Source organism: Rhinolophus hipposideros, assembly GCF_964194185.1.
Source record: "Rhinolophus hipposideros genome assembly, chromosome: 10".
In the NCBI taxonomy this organism is placed as follows: Eukaryota; Metazoa; Chordata; class Mammalia; order Chiroptera; family Rhinolophidae; genus Rhinolophus; species Rhinolophus hipposideros.
In genome coordinates, this window is record NC_138056.1 from 63,428,597 (window position 1) to 63,448,319 (window position 19,723).

Sequence of the window (19,723 nt, forward strand, 5' to 3'; positions counted from 1 at the left end):
GGACAGCGGGCTAGGTAGTGAGAGCCACAGAAAGGAAAGGACCCGGAGTGTGGTCCCGGGGAACCCGTCGTCCAGGGAGCAACCGGGGTTAAAACTGCGGGACGGCGGGGTCGCGCTGAGTGGGTGGTTTCCGTGGCCGGGGAGCCCCGCACGGCCCCGCCTGCCCACGCCCCCCGCGGGTTAGCCTGTCGCCCCACCCCCAGGCCCCGGGGCTGCGAGTTTGGTCCGCGTCCCCATGGCAACCAGTGGCACAGCGGCGGCCTGGCTGCTGGCGGGGAGGGTGAAGCCCTAACGGCTTCGGTGGCCGCGGGGCAAGCGGGCCCGGCCGGCGGGAACGTGGCGGGGACGGGGGGGCCCTCGGGGCGGGCGGGGAGGGCGGGGACCCGGGAGTTTCTGCTCCCGCGACCGCAGACCAGTGGGGAGAGCGCGGCGCAATGTGATGCAGGTAACCCGCCCGGGCGTCCCGGCTTCGCCCCCCGAGGTTCGTCCTGGCCCGGGACCACAGCAGGTCGGCCGCTCCTCGGAGCCGGCCTGGGACCCTGCGTGGGTCTGGGCAGGGAGGTCGGGGTCGGGGTCGCGGTCGGGCGACAGGTGGGCAGAGCCTGGGACGCCAGGACGGTCCTTGCAGAATCCAGAGCAGAGATTCCACCTAAATTAGAAGGTCTAGGTTCTAGTTGTGTGGCCTTGGGCACGTCACCTAGCGAGTCCGTGCCTCAGTTTCTCTGATGTTAAAGGGAGGGAATTCAGAACCTGCAAAACGAATGTATACTTCTCCCCATCGCTGCTCCTCGCCCATCTTCTACCCACACAATGCCAGGGTCTCTCTGAAATCCTTTGATTTGAGAGTGATGTGAGCCTAGGTGTCTTCCTTCTCTTCTTGTTACCATTTTGAATGCTATTTCATTGACTTTTATTCAGTAAATCAGAGGACTTGAAGTCCTATTCAATTCTTTGTCCGTATATCCTCATAGATGATTTTTCAGTTAAAATTTTGTTACTGGGAAAAAGATTTTTTTTTTTTTTAATTTAGGCAACCACTAACACCCCTATTTTGTCAAACGGGTGAACAGGTGCCCACAGAACCATTGAGGAGTTGTGAATTTTCTATTTTTAGAGCATTCTTAGGGTTTTTTGTCCTAAATATTCATGATATTCATCCTAATAAAACCCAGAAAGGGACAAAGAAAGAATTTACTCAAATAAAGGCAAACTTTTAGAGGATCCACAAGAAAGGAAAGTGTGCGAGCATTTAGATGGACCAACTGTTGAATAGGAATTCTGTTTTACTCACCTCATGTACTGAGCACTTTGGCAAAGTACCTGGCACCAGGCCGTTGCTCAATATACAGTGAATGAATGCTCATTTGAGTCAGTACCACATACTTCAACTCATCATTAAGCCAATTCATAAATGCGTGGGGACACGGACACACACACACACACACACACATACACACACAGACATGTGCAAGTTTCTACATTTTATAGAACCAAGAGTTACTCTATTCAGAAAAACATACGAAATGGCTTGCCAGGAGCAAAATTTTCTTTTTTTATAGGTTAATAAATGTAAGCATTTTTAGGAATCTAGACTGTTTTTTCTCCCTAACAGATTAAAAATCAAGAAATTTAAACCAGATGCAGCAGTTTCTGGATATGGAGAACCAAGCCCATAATATAGTGGGGTAAGTGCTGAGAAATTTCTATTTAATAAGTTGGAACTTCACTATGCCAGAAATTCCCTGACGATACAGGAATTTTGAAATTCAGTATTAATAGAAGAATATGCCAATTATTTTTGGTGAGGAGGGTGGGGTAAATTCAAGTGACTTTAATTAAGAATCTATAGTTTGAGTCTTTCAAATTTTGACTATGGAGCTGCACACAAAAATCACCATTTTCCAACTCTTAGTGAGTTTTTAAAAATGTTTTTAGGGTGATGGATGCCCCCACTGGCCCCATGCTCTTAGGTTTCCACAGTGAAACAGCTACTGGCCAGCTTGCTCCTCTCTTGTTGCACCAAGTGTCTGAGCATCCCCTCACATTTGCCCTGAAAACTGAACTCAATACTTAAACATAGCTTCAAAACACATCTAGCTCCTCAAAACAGCAACAAGAACTGGATATTTTACCCAAACTTTCATGAAGAGATAAGGAATAGAATTTGTATAGCATTTGCCGTTGTTCAGAATTAAATTCCTTCTCACAAATATCTGTCCCCACCCCTTCCCTGCCAGCAACACCACAAAGGTTTCTCTTCCTATTGTTTTATTAGCCAACTGGCCACTGGTTGTCCAGAGCTGGGCAGGGGAGGTGGGGCAGTGAGTAGGCGTGGCACTATTGTGCCTAATCTTGACTGACTGACTTTGCACTAGTCAAACCACTGCAGATGTCTCACTTTCAGTTTTTCTGCTCAGATCATGACTTTAACATCAGGTTAAAGGAAAGCTGCCCAGTCTCGATAACAATAGTTCTCACTGTTTTAAGTCCTCCTGCACACTCCTCCTGCCCTGTTAGGTATTGTCATTTCACAACTCAGAAAATTGAGCACATTAGTTATAGTCTAAGTTCTTGTAACAAAGAGACCCCAAAATACAGTGGTTTAAGTAAGACTGAAGTTCACTTCTGTTTCCTGTACAAGCCCAGAGAGAAGCAGACCAGGACTGGTAGGGCAGCTCTGCTGTCCTCACTGCATGATTTCCACCTCTGGGCCCAAAGTGATTGCTTCAGCTCCCACCATCATGACTGTGCTCCTGCCAGAGGGAAAGGGAAAGGGCAAGCGGAGAGCTTAAGACCATACCTTTTAGGAGTATGACCTTGAAGTCATACTCCTAAAATGAGGCAGGCCTCATTTCTGTTCACTCCCTATTGGCCAAAACTTAGTCCCAGAGCTACAGTTAGTTTCATGGAAGGTGGGGAAATGTGGTCTCTAACTGGGCAGCCACACGGCCAACTAAAGCTTAGCAGTTGTATAATAAAAGGAAGAATAACGGATATTGGTAGACAGCTAGCAGCTTCCGCCACATTGAGCTCAGACATGTAGAAAAAAAGAGAAATAAAGCAGGACCTTGCCCCAGAGTATACAATTGGTTAGTGGAGGAGGTAAGATTTGAATTCAGATACGTGTGGTGCCAATCCCTGCATTCTTTGCTACATTGGAAATGGATGACAGTGAGATACAGGGAGCAGCGTACCTAGTATCCGTAGGAGAGACAGGGTAGGATTCTGGATTGAGCAGGTGTTAGGTCCGTGGTGTGACAATAGCACAGAGGGCTAAAATGCAGATTGAAGGTCTCCAACCTAAGGATGGGTACCAGATATCACTTCACTCCTGCCAATCTGAGGCCTTGGAGACTGGTATTTCTCTTCATTCATTCTTTGGGGGGGAAAAGTATGGAATACTGAATGTATGCCAGGCATAACACTAAGCTCTATGGTTCATACAAAGATCATTAAGAAACAGACCTTAAAGAATTTAGAATTTAGTAGGCAACCATAGAGTTTGTTTGGGTGCAACATAGTTACAAACCAGAAGTGAATGAGAATTGCTGGAGATTTACACGAGGAACTACTCCACTCCTCACAGCGGACATGGGACCAGACATCATCTACCATGGTCTCCAAAGCATGGAGAACCAGGTTGGTTTTGCCTCTGTCCCCATGCTATTGAGAAATACATAAAAATCTAGATCATGAAGACAGTCTAACCTCATTCATCAGGGACTTGTTATATGCTTATCAAACAATGTCACCTACATACACGGTAATGTTTTGTAGAGCAACTTTCATTTAACAAACATTTATGTAGAGTCTACTATGAGCCAGTTATCGGTCAGAGCACCAGGAAGATAGCAACGAACAAAATAGAGACCACTGCTCCAAGGGGCTTACGTATTAGTGGGAGAGACAGTGGGAGATATAAACATGTTTCATACAGTGATTTAAAGAAAATAGAGCAGGCAAAGGAGGAGAGGAATAGAGTGTGAATGGAGTGGTCAAACAAGGATTCCCTGGGAAGGTGCCATTTGAGCAAAGATTATTTCTGGGTGAACAGAGTTCCAGCGAGCAGGAACAGAATGTGCAAAGGCCTAAGGTGGGGGAAGCTTTTACACAGATCACGTATAATGTGGGTGAATCATTATTCTCTGACATATGGATTATAACAGGGGTTGGATTTTAATTTATCCATGATTTCTCAATTATAGGTGTTTGTATTTGTGCCATAATAATCAACATAAACTCCTTCTAATCGAAACAATCATACTTAAGTGAGTCTGTCCTTTTTATTTGTTTTTAGAGTGTGTGCCCAGAACATAATTAAAAATGAATAAGTGATCTATTTTTATTGGCCTTTTAAAGAGAACCAGGTCTAGATATTGCTTTGTTTTTGTTTTCTTATTCATGAATTTCTACTCATTATTTTGTCCTTTTATGATTTATTTTACTTATCTTGTTCTTCTGATGTTTGAGTTGAAAAATATGGTCCAGTTATTTTCATGATTCCTGGATTTCATAATTTCTTTAAGTAATAAAAGGTTTAAAGCTAAAGTTCCTCCTGAACACAGCTTTGCTGGGGACCATGGAATTAGAGTTCCCTCTGTCATTTTTCTAAATAGCCTCTTATTTCAATTTTGACTTGCGCTTTGACTCGAGGGATATTTCGGTAAATTAAATTAAAAAGAGGTAATTTTTTTTAATTCTTTTTGTTTTTACTTTCAGGGTGGGGAGGTAATTCTTTTTGTTTTTACTTTCTGATCCCCCTACCACCATGGTCATAGAATATGGCCAAGGGGATACTTCAGTTTCATTAATATTATTGTGACCTAGTGGATGACCAACTTCTATAAATGTTCTTTTGGGCATTTGAAAACAAATGTATCTTCTCTATTGGTTAAGTAAAAAGGTTAAAAAAGTTATATGTATATAATCAAACCTTTTAATTATTACTATTGTGTTTAAATTATGTTTTTCAAATCCATTGTTACTTTACTTTTGTCTATTTGATCTGTCAAATTTTTAAAAAGATCTTTACTGTAATTGTGGTTTTGCCCAGTTCTTATATTTCAGTTTTTGTTTTACATTTTTCAGTATTCTGTTGCTCAAAGTATTGAGACTCATGGATACTATATCTTCTTCGTATACTATGTGATTTAGCATTATAAAACATCTCACAAGTATAAGTTAAGGTTTCTTTGTTGATGTTCTACTTTGCCTGGTACTGATATTGCCATCTCTGCTTTCTTTTTAATTTACTTTAGTCTGTAATATACTTGTTCATCCCCTTATTTTCAATCTTTGTTTTTATATCCCTGTATTTTCAGTCTTTTTTTAATATCATATTGTGTCTTTTGTAAATAGCCTACGGTTAGATTAAAATATATATACCTCAATTGAAGAATCTTTGCCATTAAAAGATCATCAATATGATCATTAACATGCCAATACAATCATTAATATGTTAACATTTGATTCCTTTTGCTTTCCCAACATTTGCTACTTTGATTTAGTTTTCTTTTTATTCTTTTTCTCTTAGAAGTTCTACATCCTATTTTATAAGTTGTTCATTTACATTTTTCACAAGCATTTTAAATTTGGATTTCTCTTTTGGCATCCTGAATTTTAATTGTGACTTTGACCTCCCTCAACCCTAATAAGACTTAACCTTAGCCTTTCCGCCCCTTATCCCACCTCCAAGAAATAATCTGGGTATTTAGTTCCTGGTTGCTATTAATTTATATATAAATCATTACATACAGCATAATGTTAATTATTATTTATTCCTCTTTTATTTTAAGACTCCTTTTTAACACTGTAAGTTTGTTTGTACTGTTTATTACTGTTATTTGTATACAAAATCTTCTTGTTCTTGATTTTTTGAAAAACATTCTTAAATTCATTTTTAATTTGACTAAAGTATTTCTTTAGGTAATCTTTTCATAAAAGGGAACATGACTAGTATACTTTATAACTTTTTACATGTCCATATGTCTTATTTTTACTTTCAGACACAAACTCTGTAACGTTACTCTCATAGTCTTGAAGAAGTTAGTGTTGGAAAAGCCAATGCCAATATACTCTCCCTCTCTCTCTTTCTCTTTCTCTCTCCCTCTCTCTCCCTCTCTCTTTCTCTTTCTCTCTTCCTCTCTCTTTCTCTTTCTCTCTTCTCTCTCTTTCTCTTTCTCTCTCCCTCTCTCTCTTTCTCTCTCTCAGAGTTGTTGTTGTTGTTGTTTTGATTTCTTTCTTTGTAATGTCTGGAGGTTTATAAGTTTCTTTTTATCCTTGGAATTTACGAATTTACTAAGGTAACTTTCTAGGTATGGATCATTTCTCCATAATCCTTCACAGCATTTGGTAAACACCTTTACTCAAAAGATTCAAATCTCTTCAGCTCTTTGAAATTTTCTTCTATTTCTTTGATTAATAAGTCTCCACTATCTTCTTTCAGTCTCATCTCCTAGAACACCTATATCTTTTTCTTTTCTCTCATAATTTCCATCATTCTTTTTTGCTCTATTTGCTGGAGGAATTTCTTGAGTTTTCTAATTTTTATCTAGCAATGGAATACAATTCTGTTTCTTTTTTTACTACCTCTATTGAGATCATTAGTATTGGCAACCATGTTTTTATTTCCAAGCACTTCTTTTTTGTATGTTTATTTGGTTATTCCTTTTACATTCTAAATCACTTTTATTTTTTTAAGTGTGTTTTTCCAGGACCCATCAGCTTCAAGTCAAGTAGTTGTTTCAATCTAATTGTGGAGGGCGCAGCTCACAGTGGCCCATGTGGGGCTCGAACTGGCAACCTTGTTATTAAGAGCACTGCGCTCTAACCAACTGAGCTAACTGGCCGCCCCACTAAATCACTTTTTAGTCAATGCAATATACCCTAGAATCATTAAAAATATGAATAAGAATTGTTTGAAATTATCTTGATTCTTATATCAACTCCTTTACAGTCATTTTGTGGGTGCGACTCTGGTGTTTCTCCACATCCTTCAATTTGTGCCTCTCCCCAAACCCTAAAAACTGCTTTCTCCTAGCCCCACCTTTCTTTCTTCTAGCCTCAGCTACTCTAAAAGAGAATTCAAACAGGTTTTCCAGAGAAATCTGTCCACCAACTACGATGCAGCTGCAACTCCCTGAGGGCTCAGCATAGCCACCAGCCAATCAATATATTTAAGATTATTAAAGCTTATATTTAATAAACTTATCTCTGAAGGTCATTTCTAAATAATAATTCCACAAATTCATTGAACAATGCTGAGGTCAATGAAACATACATACAGTCCCGAAATATATGAATTCTGGAGTGCTGTTTTTAAAAATGTCATTTTTCTTGTAGAAGTGGATGAACATATGGATTATTTCTTTAAAATATCTTTTCTACTTGAAAAAGAACAGTTAGTTGCACGTTTACACAGCTTAAAAAGTCATTTGATTCTTTATCGGTTACCAAAAAACAGCAATCTCCTGTTCCCTCCTTAGTTTTCCACTCCCCAGAAGCATTTTATTTTTGGCTAATTCTTTTGGTATTTACCTCCATATCTCTAAATAACATGCTTATATTGGTACTTCTCGATTTTTCAGTTTTAGACATTATCTATTGATGTACACAATGGTTTTCATGCTCCCACCACACACACGCGTGCACACACACACACACAGTCACACACAGTCACACTTCCTATTCCTCCATTCTCCCAGTACACCATGATTTTGATTGGATCAATATTCTGTTTGCCGTGTTATGACGTTATAAATGCTCTTCACCTCTGACCCATATAGTTGTATACTGTTATTACTTCTTTTTTTTTCCCTGTACATTTGTTTTGGCTAGAGTTAATAACTCTAGTATCTTAATTGTAACATTTTTGAAGTTTTCTTCTTTTTGCATAATTTTCTTCAATAGATGTTTTGTTTGTATTTGACCTAGTTGTGTGAACTGCTTTCTTCAAATGGCTGTGAGGCCTGACTGCTTGCTCCTATTTAAGTAAGAGTGGTAGAGTGAGTCGAACGCTGACAGGAAGCTCCAGTGTACATGGCGGGACTCATTGGCAGGGGTCTCCACTATATGGTCATCAGTCTAGTCTCTTTCAGTTTTCAGTCTCAGGCTGATCAGAGCCAGAGAACAGTCTTTTAAATTCTCCTGCTTGGAAAGTATAAGTCGGGCAGCTAGCATTTACCCCCTACTTCCAGAAATACCTATTTGTGTTGTGTCTTGGCTTTCTCCACTGTTAGCTCCCATTACTTTTGTTCATGTAGGATTCACCTTATAGGTTAAAAATCTCCCTTTGCTTTATTTTAGTAGGATTTTTGGAAGGGAATGAAATGTGTATTTTCATCCATCTTTAACCAAGTCTCATTTTTCTCTATTGAACCATTTACTCTACTTTTTATTCTGTGACTTATATCTTAGCCATTGATCTCATTCAGAGAATCTTGTCAAATCCTTCCTAAAAATGAAGGTACTGCTACAACATCTGCCATTTTTATTATCTGCCATGAAAGTCATATTTTCACAGAACCAGGGCAGATGAACCAAAGCATAACTTCTCACATCTGAAATCAGAAAAAGCCTTTAAAGCCGTACTCTACTATGTGTGCATCTTTCTTAACCTTTAAAGTTTTCTTTCACTCTGAGATGTATTAATTGATAATCACAACTTTACTTCCCAGTTTCTTATGAGTTAAATACAGGTTTAATTCGAGTTTCTAAAAAATTCTAACATAAGTCAACATATTGGTAGTTTAATAAATCATTGTAAAGTATTCTTTTTGCACATTGAAAATTCTTTTTAATTTGATTGATTCTCTTGCCTTCTGAATGGCCCAGACTATACCCCATTGTTCTCCTTCCACAACACTTTATCCCCACCCACCCACACAAACTCCTCTCCAGAGTAATCAAATTTGACAAGTTCTAGTTTCTTGTGTATCTGAAGAAGAAGCAAAGCAAAGTAGACCTGGGGTAAAATCCTGATTTGTCAAACTTTGAAGGTAGATCCTGAAATGTTAGACTAGTGCTGAGTTATTACAGGAATTCAATGAGTGGTTTTGACTTTGAAAGGGTGTAAGGAAATTAATAAAAAAGAGGGTAGGGAGAGAAAGAAGTAGGGAGAGAAAGAGAAAGGAAGGAAGGAAAGCAAGGGAAAGATTACTTTGAGAGACTAATGAAGCTGTCCACTGGAAATCAGACCAAGTACCTTGACGTGGTTAAGTGTGAGGGATGTTTAGGTCGCTGATAGCAAGTGCTGTGGTCCTCTTTTAAATAGCTTCATGACAACTTCCGTTACATTTCACACACCAGATTATGTTCTATGGCCATGCCTATGCCTAGCCCAGGGGAGACTGCAAAATGTACTTATGTCCTTCACTAGACACATTTCCACTCCAAATAACATCAGAGCTCTGTTAGTATGGAAGAAAGGATGTATGGATATTGGGCAGGCAGCTAGCCACAAAGGAGATAAGAATAAGATACAGATTTGGAAATTATCAGAACAAGTTGGCAGTAGAAATTTCATTAGAAATTTCCAGTATTCAGGAAACAGAATATTTCTCAGTTTTCTAGCAGTGGAAAAACAGATTTTTTTCAATGTTTGCCTAATTTTTCACTATTAGGATCCAGTGAAAGAGCTGGCTCTAGTTTTAAATAGAAAAGGGTAAAATGACTATCCTCACATGTATTAACACGGCAGTCTCTCTTCACATAGACCTTTTGGAAAGAGGAAATTTTAATTGTCTTAGCAGTTGGCTTATAGAATCCAAGCTAATGCATGTGTAGATAAACATTTGTGTATTACTAATTGTATCATATGTTTACATGCATTAATATGAAACAATATTTCATATATATGTTTATGAGGATAGTGAAGTTACTTACACTTCTAGATAATTATAAAAATCACCCTAAAGATTATTACATATTAGTGCCTGCTAATATTTTACTGTCTTCTTACCTCATTCAATCTGTGAACCAAGATGTAACTCAGAATGTGAATAGTTACTACAGAAAAAGCTTCAAGAAAAACTTTATCTTCATGTAGGTATTTTAACAGGTCTTCAATTATTTTTAGAACATAACAAATGAAATTCCAAATTTGTATGCACCTAGAATTCTGATAAAATATTAATAGGGACTTTGAAGCTATCACACTGCATTTTATTTCTATAAATGTCTTCCTTTGATGAGGATGATGAAGGCTTTAGATAAAGGCCTTTATAAGTATATTTAAACATGCTTTTGTGGTATGGAGGGATTTATAGTCTCCTCCACAACCCAACATTAAACTTATTGCATTAAATGGGAGAGAAGAATGTACTGAACATGAGCCACCATCTCAAATATGCAGTAAAAATAGATGTTGTAATACTGCCAACTCAGCAAACACTAATGAAAAGCTATTTTTAGCTATAATCGAAGAATTAATTTTGAACAAGGGAAACCATGAAACTGTGACCTAAAAGTCATAAAATGATAAATCTTTCACTTTACTGTTTTAGGAGACAACTGATTAAAGAGCAGGCTGATGTCAGATATATCTAAAACAGTGGTTCTAGGACTTCTCTGGGCGTCTCTCCCATTTGATTCTATTTATGTTTCTGGTGTGATACAGTATTTGGTTTGCAGAATAGGTTCTGTGAACCACCGTGGAAAAGTTACATTACATTTAGTATTGCTAAATATATAGTAATACAACTAAGACAAATATACAGTCATACATTTTAGAATGAGTTTCATTAAAATATTTTGAAAAAGGCCTAAAATGATTGCTAATCAGCCTTCCGGAAATTCATTTTCTTAGACTTTTTCACGTTGCATGATAGTCTCTTCTTTCTCTTTTCTCTGTGCTTCTCTTCCTGTCTCCCTCCCCTTTCTCCAAAATAACTTATATTTGTCTTTTAAGTTGCCCCTTCACTCTCCAATGCTGAAGACCCATCTCTATTCAGATGTCTCTTATGTCCCAAACCAAACTCACTCTTTTTTTTTCCTTACAGATCTGTTTATCTACTTCTATTTTCCAGATTGTTGATGGGCAGGCTGACCCTACATCCCAGTTTGCCTGGAACAATCACTGTTTACACCTGTTGTCCTGGCATAATTATTATTAGTGGCCCCTTTACCTTCAAAATTGTCCTAGTTTGGATAATACATCATCATATGGTCACCACAACTACCTGTCTGAGAAGGTCTGCCCTTAAGAATCACCATGTAAGCCCATTTGTTAAAGGACTCTGGAGTAGCATATATGTCCATGTATCTTACTCCAGCTCTTTTTACTCTGAATGACCCTCCACAGTCCATTTCCCTGTCCACTTCCAACATACTCGATACTACGACCTCCATCTATGTCATAAATTTTTCTATTTTGCTCTCTTCATGTTCAAATTTGAAATCCAGATATTTTGACCGTAGGCTCACCAGACAGGTATGTCACTCTGCAAGTCTCAGTGTGCCCCCTCCCTTCTGGGGGCACGCCCTTTGACCTCTAGCCTGATCCCACGACCCTTCTATTGTGATTGCTCTCAAGGATAAGCCAAATAGTAAGGGCCGTAGTGGGCATGTCTTAGTAATATGTCAGACACAATCCACCAGGTCCCAAAACCTGGAAGACTCAGTGGATCTTTTTTTGTTGTTCTTTAGCTCCTCAGTCAACTTCCTAAAATTGGAACAATAATACCTATTTGATGGGATGTTGTGAGGATCCCCGGGAGGAAATACAGGAAAGTAATTAGCATAGTGTTAGTCAGCATTTGGCCAAAGAAAGGAATATCAATAATGTTAGTGCCCAGCTCTGTTAGGCGCCTAGAAAAAGCCTTTGCATTTTATTTTAAAGTTCACTAGACTGAGAAGCAAATATTGACACTACTGAGACAGCTGCTGCTATTAATTATCTCTTAAAACTTAAGAAGGGAAGACATACTAGAAGATTGGACAGTTGAATTTCGAAAGGGGATATTTAATTTGACAAAAAACTGAGTTTGATGTCAAAATAAGTTTGACTAAATCTTAGAGATTACGGGTGGTTTGTGAGCATCTGGAAGAGGGAGCAATGGCCACCGGGACGCAGCATGGAGGCACCCTGACCACCGCATGTTAGACCAGCCTTGGTTCGCAGGGCCAATATGCTGGTGCACCAGGGAACGTACAGAAAGAGTTGTGTTTGGGCCTTGTCATGATATTTTACAGGGCTTTTCACGACATTTCTGTGGGGAGGAGGGGGGAAGAAAAAATATTGTAAGGTTAATTAAGTGGATTAGCATCTGGTTATCAGAAAAGAAACAATCAATGGATCACTGTAACCCTATAGGGCTTGGTAGTAGAATGCCATAAGGCTCTGTCCTCCATCCTGCCCTTCATGACATTTTACAACCCCTTGTATGAAAAAAACCATATGTATTATGTAAAACAAGTACTGCTTATCAAATCAGCAGCTTTCACAAACCTGAGAGATCCGCTGAATATGATCTCCGACAGAACTAGGATCCCAAAATGGAAGCTCAGATGTTACCTCCTTGAGGAAGGCTTCTGTGGTAGCCCACCCTGTCCAAGTCTATATTCAGTACCCTCCCCTCTGTTGCCCAGAGACCTGCATGTATTCCACAGCCTCTCATTGCACCTGCCTACCTGCCTCGCAAGTCTCTCTCTATGCACAGGCACATGGCCTTGTTCTCCACACAATGCACAGCAGTCGCTTAAAGAATGTTGGCTTCATTAAGGGACAACTGATGACAACCCAGACTGAAAGGCTGAAACTGTCAAGCTGAAATGTGGAGCCCTGCCCTTGGAGCACCCCCAAACATCTAAAGCACAAGATAGTGACTAGGTGGCTTCACTCATAGCATGTAGGAAAAAGAAATAAGGTGCTTAGACCAGAATAAACTCACCTTGAAACAATGCTTTGCCCTTCCCCCTCCCCAATTCAAAGTGAAGGTGATCTTTATCTGCTTGAATAAAAGTATAGAGCACCTAAAACAAAGGATGTGAGAGTCCCTCTCCAAGCTGATTAGGCCATACCTATGGTGTTCAATATTAAAATCCTGAGTGGTACATTTCAAGGAGGAAATCAACAAACAGGAACTTGTACAGAGGAGAGCCATCAGGGTTACGAAGGGTCTGAAAATCTTGCCATAGTCATTCATTTTTTTCATTCATTCAACAAATGTATATTAAGTATCTAGTGTTTTCCAGGCAATATACTAGGTAGTAAGTGGTAGAGAGAGAAAAAAAAGCCTCTATGAGCAACTGAAGGAAATAAAGATGCTTGTGGAAATAAACAAAGACCATCCCAATGAGAAAAATTGAAGCCTATTTATTCAGAGCTGGCTATAGCAAGGAAGTCAGCAACCATCACTTGCATTTGGCAAAGGCGCAGGCAGGAAGAAGAGTGAAAAAGCTCCATAGGGAACAGAAGACAAGGCTTCAGGTGTGCTCTAATTGGAGGCTGTTGGCACAGAGAAGCTGGAGGTAGGCTGACTACTAGACGCGTGGCATTCTATGTGATTACTTGGGAGAGCATATTTGGCTTTCTCCAGATGGCCCTGAGTTGGAAGTAGAAGTCAAAATGAAGGAAGCTATCAGTCATTGACCAAGTCCTGACCATTCTAGTACTACCACTGTAGAGGTTATAGGTCAGTTTATTATCACGTGTTCTGGCTACTGTCTGTCTGTATGTTCAGTCTCCAATATTGAACACTGGGAAGAGAGGACTCAAAAGAATCTAAGGTATACTGATAACTGTATTCGACATATTGATAACTGTAGTCAAGTACTTTTAAGGTCGACCGTATTGAAAAACCATGTGTTCTGAATGGTCCTAATGGATCAAATTAAGTCCACTAGATGAAAAACGTTTTCAATATAAGTAATAACTTTTAAAAACTCATTGCTGTCTAGATACAATCTAGACAGTGGTTACCTGCTAAAGGAAGAACTCAGATCTAGGCTGGATGACCTCATGGGAGCGATAATGCAACACCTCGACATGCACCAGAATCACTTGATGTGTTTGTTACTGATGCAGAATCTTGGGCTGTGTCCTAAATCAGTGTGGTATAATAGATGATTCTCTTAAGAAACATCTGTGGAAGATATGCAGACACAGGATGGGTCGTTGCACTAGATGACTTGTAAAAGTCCTTCCACCGCAAGAGTCTAATATCCTAACTTTTGGATAGCGCAGTCATAATGAAGAAATGAACCATTCGTTCATTTATTTAACAATGTTGATTGTGTAGATTACATTACACCACACTCTACTTTAGGCTTATATTTTAATTCTATTAGCATGGTGCATTCCTGCATGCCAAGAAGATAGTGATAAAAAGAACTCATTTGTTCATTTTTCAAGGATTTATTGAGCTTTTAATATACGCTGGGGCACTATGCTGAGCTGTGGGGTAATAGTCATGAACCAGACGGATAGAGTCCTTTTCTTTCAGATGTTACACTAGCAGAAAAAATAGACAAAATGCATTTACAGTAAAGGGTAAATCATGTTGTTATAAAAAAGGAAATGGTATAAAAAGTATTCTTTCTTTTTAAATTAAAGTGTATTGGGGTGACAATGGTTAGCAAAGTCACATAGATTTCAGGTGTACAATTCTGTATTACATCGTCTATATATCACATTGTGTGTATACTATTCTGCCATAAGAAAAGATGGAATAGGACCATTTGTGACAACGTGGATGGATCTTGAGATTATTACGCTAAGCGAAATAAGTCAGACAGAAAAAGTCGAGAACCATATGATTTCACTGATAGGTGGGATATCAAACTGAAAACAAAAGAACATGACAAAGAAATGAAAACTATTCTTTTTGTTCTGTTGTTTTTGCCCGCATCAAAACTCCCATTATTAATAGAATTCAATCGAGTTATTTATAGAGGAGTTAATACTTCTTTTCCTCAGATTTGTTTTAGTTTTTAAGTAAAAACTGAGAGCCTTTGGGCCTTAGCTCAGGAATGCCAGAAGACTTCAGAATGGCACTTTGTACTTAAAACCTCTCTGCTGTTGAATAAACCCTTCAAGAGGACATCCCTTGTTCAGGTTGACTCTGGGTATTTTAGAAAGTGATTCTGAAAATTCTGAATTCTTTGGGTTTTAATACCTATTTCTAACCCTATTGTAACGGAGCTAATTTGTACTATATATTTCAAGCAAGTTCTTATTCAAAATACCATGTTTTCTGCTGTGTGATATACACAAAGGAGCTTAAGACGGGAAGCAGCTGCTTACAATCTAGTTCTGGCTCTTCCACTGATTAGTGTATGACTTTGAACTCACTGGGCTGCAGTTTTTCAAAATGCTAAATGATCCTTAATTAGCCCTCAAGTTCTGGTTTTGCGAAACTAAATGAAAGAAACGTCATTTTGCACCTGCCTCTTCTCCTGTCTTCCAGCTACACAAATATATTAGAAGCTCCATCCCCATCCTTGAATAGATACTGAAATCATTTGCTTTTCTAATCTGGACATGTGCCTGCTCCTTAGGCTGCAGCCTGAGCCTTCAACATCATCTGCTTATCCAGTCTAAATGACTGACCTGTGCCAGGTCCCTGGAGAATGCCTCAGTTTCTCTGAAGGAGAACACAGCGCTTGGAGTACCCAGAAATCTCTCTTCTCACTTCTCTCAGTCTCTATAATTCTAGCTATTACCAAGGGTTTTGTTTCAAGTACAAGAGACCCTCAGAGACCCACGATACTGCCACTTAACTGACTAATAGTATCCCCATTGTCTAAAGATTGACATTATCTGCCCATAACTGCCTGATCAGATTCCTTCCAAACGGACAGCAGCCACATCATGCCAAGTTCCTCTTGGAGAGGATCAGACTTGTACCCTTGAATCTGGTCCCACGGAGACCGGTCTTGCTCTTCCCTCCCTGACAGGCACGACTGAAGTCCCAGTTTGCCTGCTGTCCATGCCTCCTCAAGTTATGATAGACGTAGGTATAAGTCTATTTACACAGAAGAGCATTGAACCATTTTTTATCATTAGAATTTTTCTTAGAATTAGTCCACTCTAAAAAATGTTATGTTATTTTTTGATTGATGGATGGATTTTATTTTTTAGCTAACATTTATTGCAACCTTATTTCTGACATAATTCACACAATGTTTTCATGGTAGCACTCCCTAGTCTATGTGAAAGTTTTGGGGTGGGGGAGACCCACACGCTACCTCCTGCACTAAACAGAGAATGGAGGGAGGGCAGTTACTTCATCAGTGGATTGCATTATATATGACAGCAACTGTACTTTAGAAAACTTCATTTTAAAAAGTTTAATGTACACACACTGTTAGCTCTGAAATTAGCTTTTAGTTTTAATTAAAAAATGAACCTCTAGCTCTCAGACTTCTTTCTATCTAAATAATTGAACAACTTGAGGAAATGATCCATTCAGAGCAATAGAATAATTTTTCTTGTCCTCACATTTTCACTCTTTCAAAATGGATTTTACTTTTCTACAACTGACAGAGCTTCTCCTTGTGAGGCCGAACTTCAGGAATTAATGGAACAAATTGACATCATGGTAAGCAATAAAAAACTGGACTGGGAAAGGAAGATGCGGGCTTTGGAGACAAGATTAGATCTCCGGGATCGAGAGCTGGCAAATGCACAAACGTGTTTGGATCAGAAAGGTCAAGAGGTACTGAACATATGTGTCAATAAATGTAATATGTGTCACTATGTGTAATTCCTCAGACTGGGATAACTAGTAGTTAGTCTATCAGAATACATTTTTCACTAGCATAGTTTTTTATCAGGCATCAGCAATAGCAATTATTGCTTGAAATTCTGTCACAGTGCACTGAATGTGTTCTATCAACATAAGTGACAGAGCCTAAACCCATAAAAATCTGCTAATTCAGACTGACATATAGTATCCATGCCCTCTAGAACAGTAAACAGACAGTCAATACATTGTTGTGAAACAAATACTGTTTGCAAGCAAAGATGTCAGTGCTTTTGCTGCTGTAGAAACAAATAAGTGCCGAGTTGTCAAAGCTGGGTCTTTGGACAAGGCAGAGTTCAAAAACATTTGCATTTTTCTAATCTACTAGAAAAATATTTCCTGAAGGAAGTGAAATGTCAAGACGTGATTGTAGGACAAAGGAGAGAAGTGTTTGGTGAAGAGTGTGTGTGTGTGTGTGTGTGTGTGTGTGTGTGTGTGTGTGTGTGTGTGTACTTGGGCACCCATTCAGGAGGCACGCCCTTGGCCCCTGGGAGGCTGCCTAGGGCTGAGCTGGTGATTGTAGAAAAATGTGTGAGTGCTCTCAGGCCTGCAGAGGAGTTCAGGGAAACCGTATGCTTTAGCTAGACTTGTGTCTGTGAATTTTTCTTTTGGGCAAAGCAGACAAGATATGTTTATTAATCACATACTAAAACATCATCAGTCCACATATTCAGCACCGTTTTTCTACCTTTATTGGCCTCTCAATGGAACTTAGTTTTTGGCGTAGTTAACTGTTATTGTCTGTCATAGTCCACTTCCTTATTGGCCTGCGGTTCCCTTCACGGTACAGATGGGTCATCAGACCTGAGATACGCAAGGGGCTAGTCTCTCACTTCCATACCTGTAATGGCACAGATGTGGAAACAGGTGCTTCACCTGCTTTTTAAGCAGACAAATTGAGTAAGCCAAATCCCCAAGAATTCCTCTTAGACGTTGTTTTCCTTTTTGATATGTTAGTGCCTATAAAAATGTAACAATGATTCCATTGTCTCACCAAAGCAGAGCTCCCAACAAAGGCAGTGGGGTTTAAAATAAAAGCTAGTGTGTCAGTAGAGATGCTGCTCCAGTAACGATGACATCAGCCTCCTCAAAGGATAACACAAAGTCCATTCTAAACCTAAATTTAAAATGTGATGGTGATAAGGATCTTCTGTCAAACATCCATCCTGTGCTGTCCTCATGTGTACCCAGTAGGGTAGTACTAGCAATGTTTGTTTTTTGTGAATTTAATTATTAATAGCTCTTTTCAAAAGTGCAGGACAAATATGTATTCTTGGTTGGTTCAGCAGCTTTGTTTGCATTGTACCCCTCTTTTGTACATTGTTTCTGATTTTGTCAAGAAAAATTTAGCAAAATCAAAATTAAATTTTATTCTTAATGCAGGTGGGGTTACTTAGACAGAAGTTGGACAGTCTGGAAAAATGTAATTTAGCAATGACTCAGAATTATGAAGGACAACTACAAACCCTAAAAGCTCAAGTAAGGAGACTTATTACAATTTAGTATCACACATTTTGCTATGCATATTTGACCTATAAAATTGTCTTAGTTTTATTCAAATGAATTGTTTTTAATACAAGCAGAAGTTCTTGTATTTTAACTACAGGTAATATGTGTGGCCCTGTCTTTCATTATTTTATATGTATTGATTTTGTCTTTGACTAGATTGTCAGCTCTGTATCCCATTAACCGTTAGCACAGTGCTTACACTAATAGCTGTCTATTTATCAAGTTACTTGTTGATTAATTATGTGATAATAATTAGCTATGTGAACAACAACAAAACAAAATTAGTATTTTATAGTCATTACTCCCTAATGGGGAAGTCCTTCCTTCTATGGCCATTTAAAATGTGGATGTTTGCTATTGCAAAATAGATCATTAACAGAACAAAACCGGTCTTTATTACTTTGCTACTAGTAGGCTGTTTCCTAAATGATTGAGCTCTGTATGTGTGATAAGAGGGATAGTGATTTATTTCTTATTTATCCCTGTATTTCTCCACTGTGCTGGCAAACAAAAAGTCTTCTCTCCCTTACACAGATAACACAAGGACAATAATCATCTGAGTATCTCAGGTCTAGTAGGTGATAGATCCTTGCTTAACTTAGTAAATGAATCAATGGGAAAATATGACTTGATTATGAAATTCTACTTTACAACCAGCTTCTTTGGAGTACAAGGATTTCATAAATGATAATATAGTTAAAAGTAATTAATGCTCCTCCTTAAGGACCTTTTTAGGGAGGTGACCAGCCATTAATATTGGAATATGAAACACGTGATGCCACCTAATAGGTATGACCTTAGAAGACTACCTCTTTTAAGTCTTCCTAGAAATTTTGCCTGCAATTTAAATAGCTACCACTAGAGGGCAGCTTGAATTATAAAATTTTATATGGTTTTTCCTTGCTAAGACCCAAAGCATTTAACAAGTCAATAAACCTTGCTTTTTCTTTAAAGATAAAGCTCTAAAATTGCAATATAAATGCTAAGTCACTACAACTGTTCATGATAAACAGAGAGATCGTGATCTGGAATAAGTGAAAATATATAAAAATTTAGATAGAAGTTAAGTACCATCTCTAAATTATATTTAACTAGTTCCGTCACTGTGTATCAAATCTTTCATTTCTCGGGGTGGCAGAGGGTATTCCTGTTAAAAAGTTTGGAGCCTTCTTTATAGGCCTTGAGCCATCATTTAATATATGAATCCTTGCCATTTGATGCTTTGCCTGGCTGCTGGCTAACCAACTAATATCTTTATGGCAATTTCACAGAAATTTGTTCTGTGAAACACTAATACTGAGAGTTTAGGAAATGCTGTTTACTCCTTCTCTGTTCTTGGATATTCACAACGGATATTATTAAAGGCTGTGAGAAGTCCTGCTTTAAACAAATACATTTAGCTTTTTTAATCTATCATTTTCCAAACATATTTGACCATGGAACCCTTTTTTACTTTTTAAAGTACAACCTAC

General features: G+C 38.6%; 1 protein-coding gene across 1 annotated transcript in view; it reads left to right on the top strand.

Annotated features, from left to right (window-relative positions):
• Window positions 1-1,621: 1,621 nt before the first annotated feature.
• DEUP1 (deuterosome assembly protein 1) overlaps window positions 1,622-19,723 on the top strand; it is a 68,587-nt gene continuing 50,485 nt past the window's right edge. Inside the window, exons 1-3 of the mRNA XM_081062602.1 lie at window positions 1,622-1,685; window positions 16,484-16,655; window positions 18,126-18,221. Of these exons, the coding sequence (XP_080918728.1) occupies window positions 1,639-1,685; window positions 16,484-16,655; window positions 18,126-18,221 (315 nt within the window). The 5' untranslated portion in view covers window positions 1,622-1,638. The remainder of the gene's footprint in view (window positions 1,686-16,483; window positions 16,656-18,125; window positions 18,222-19,723) is intronic.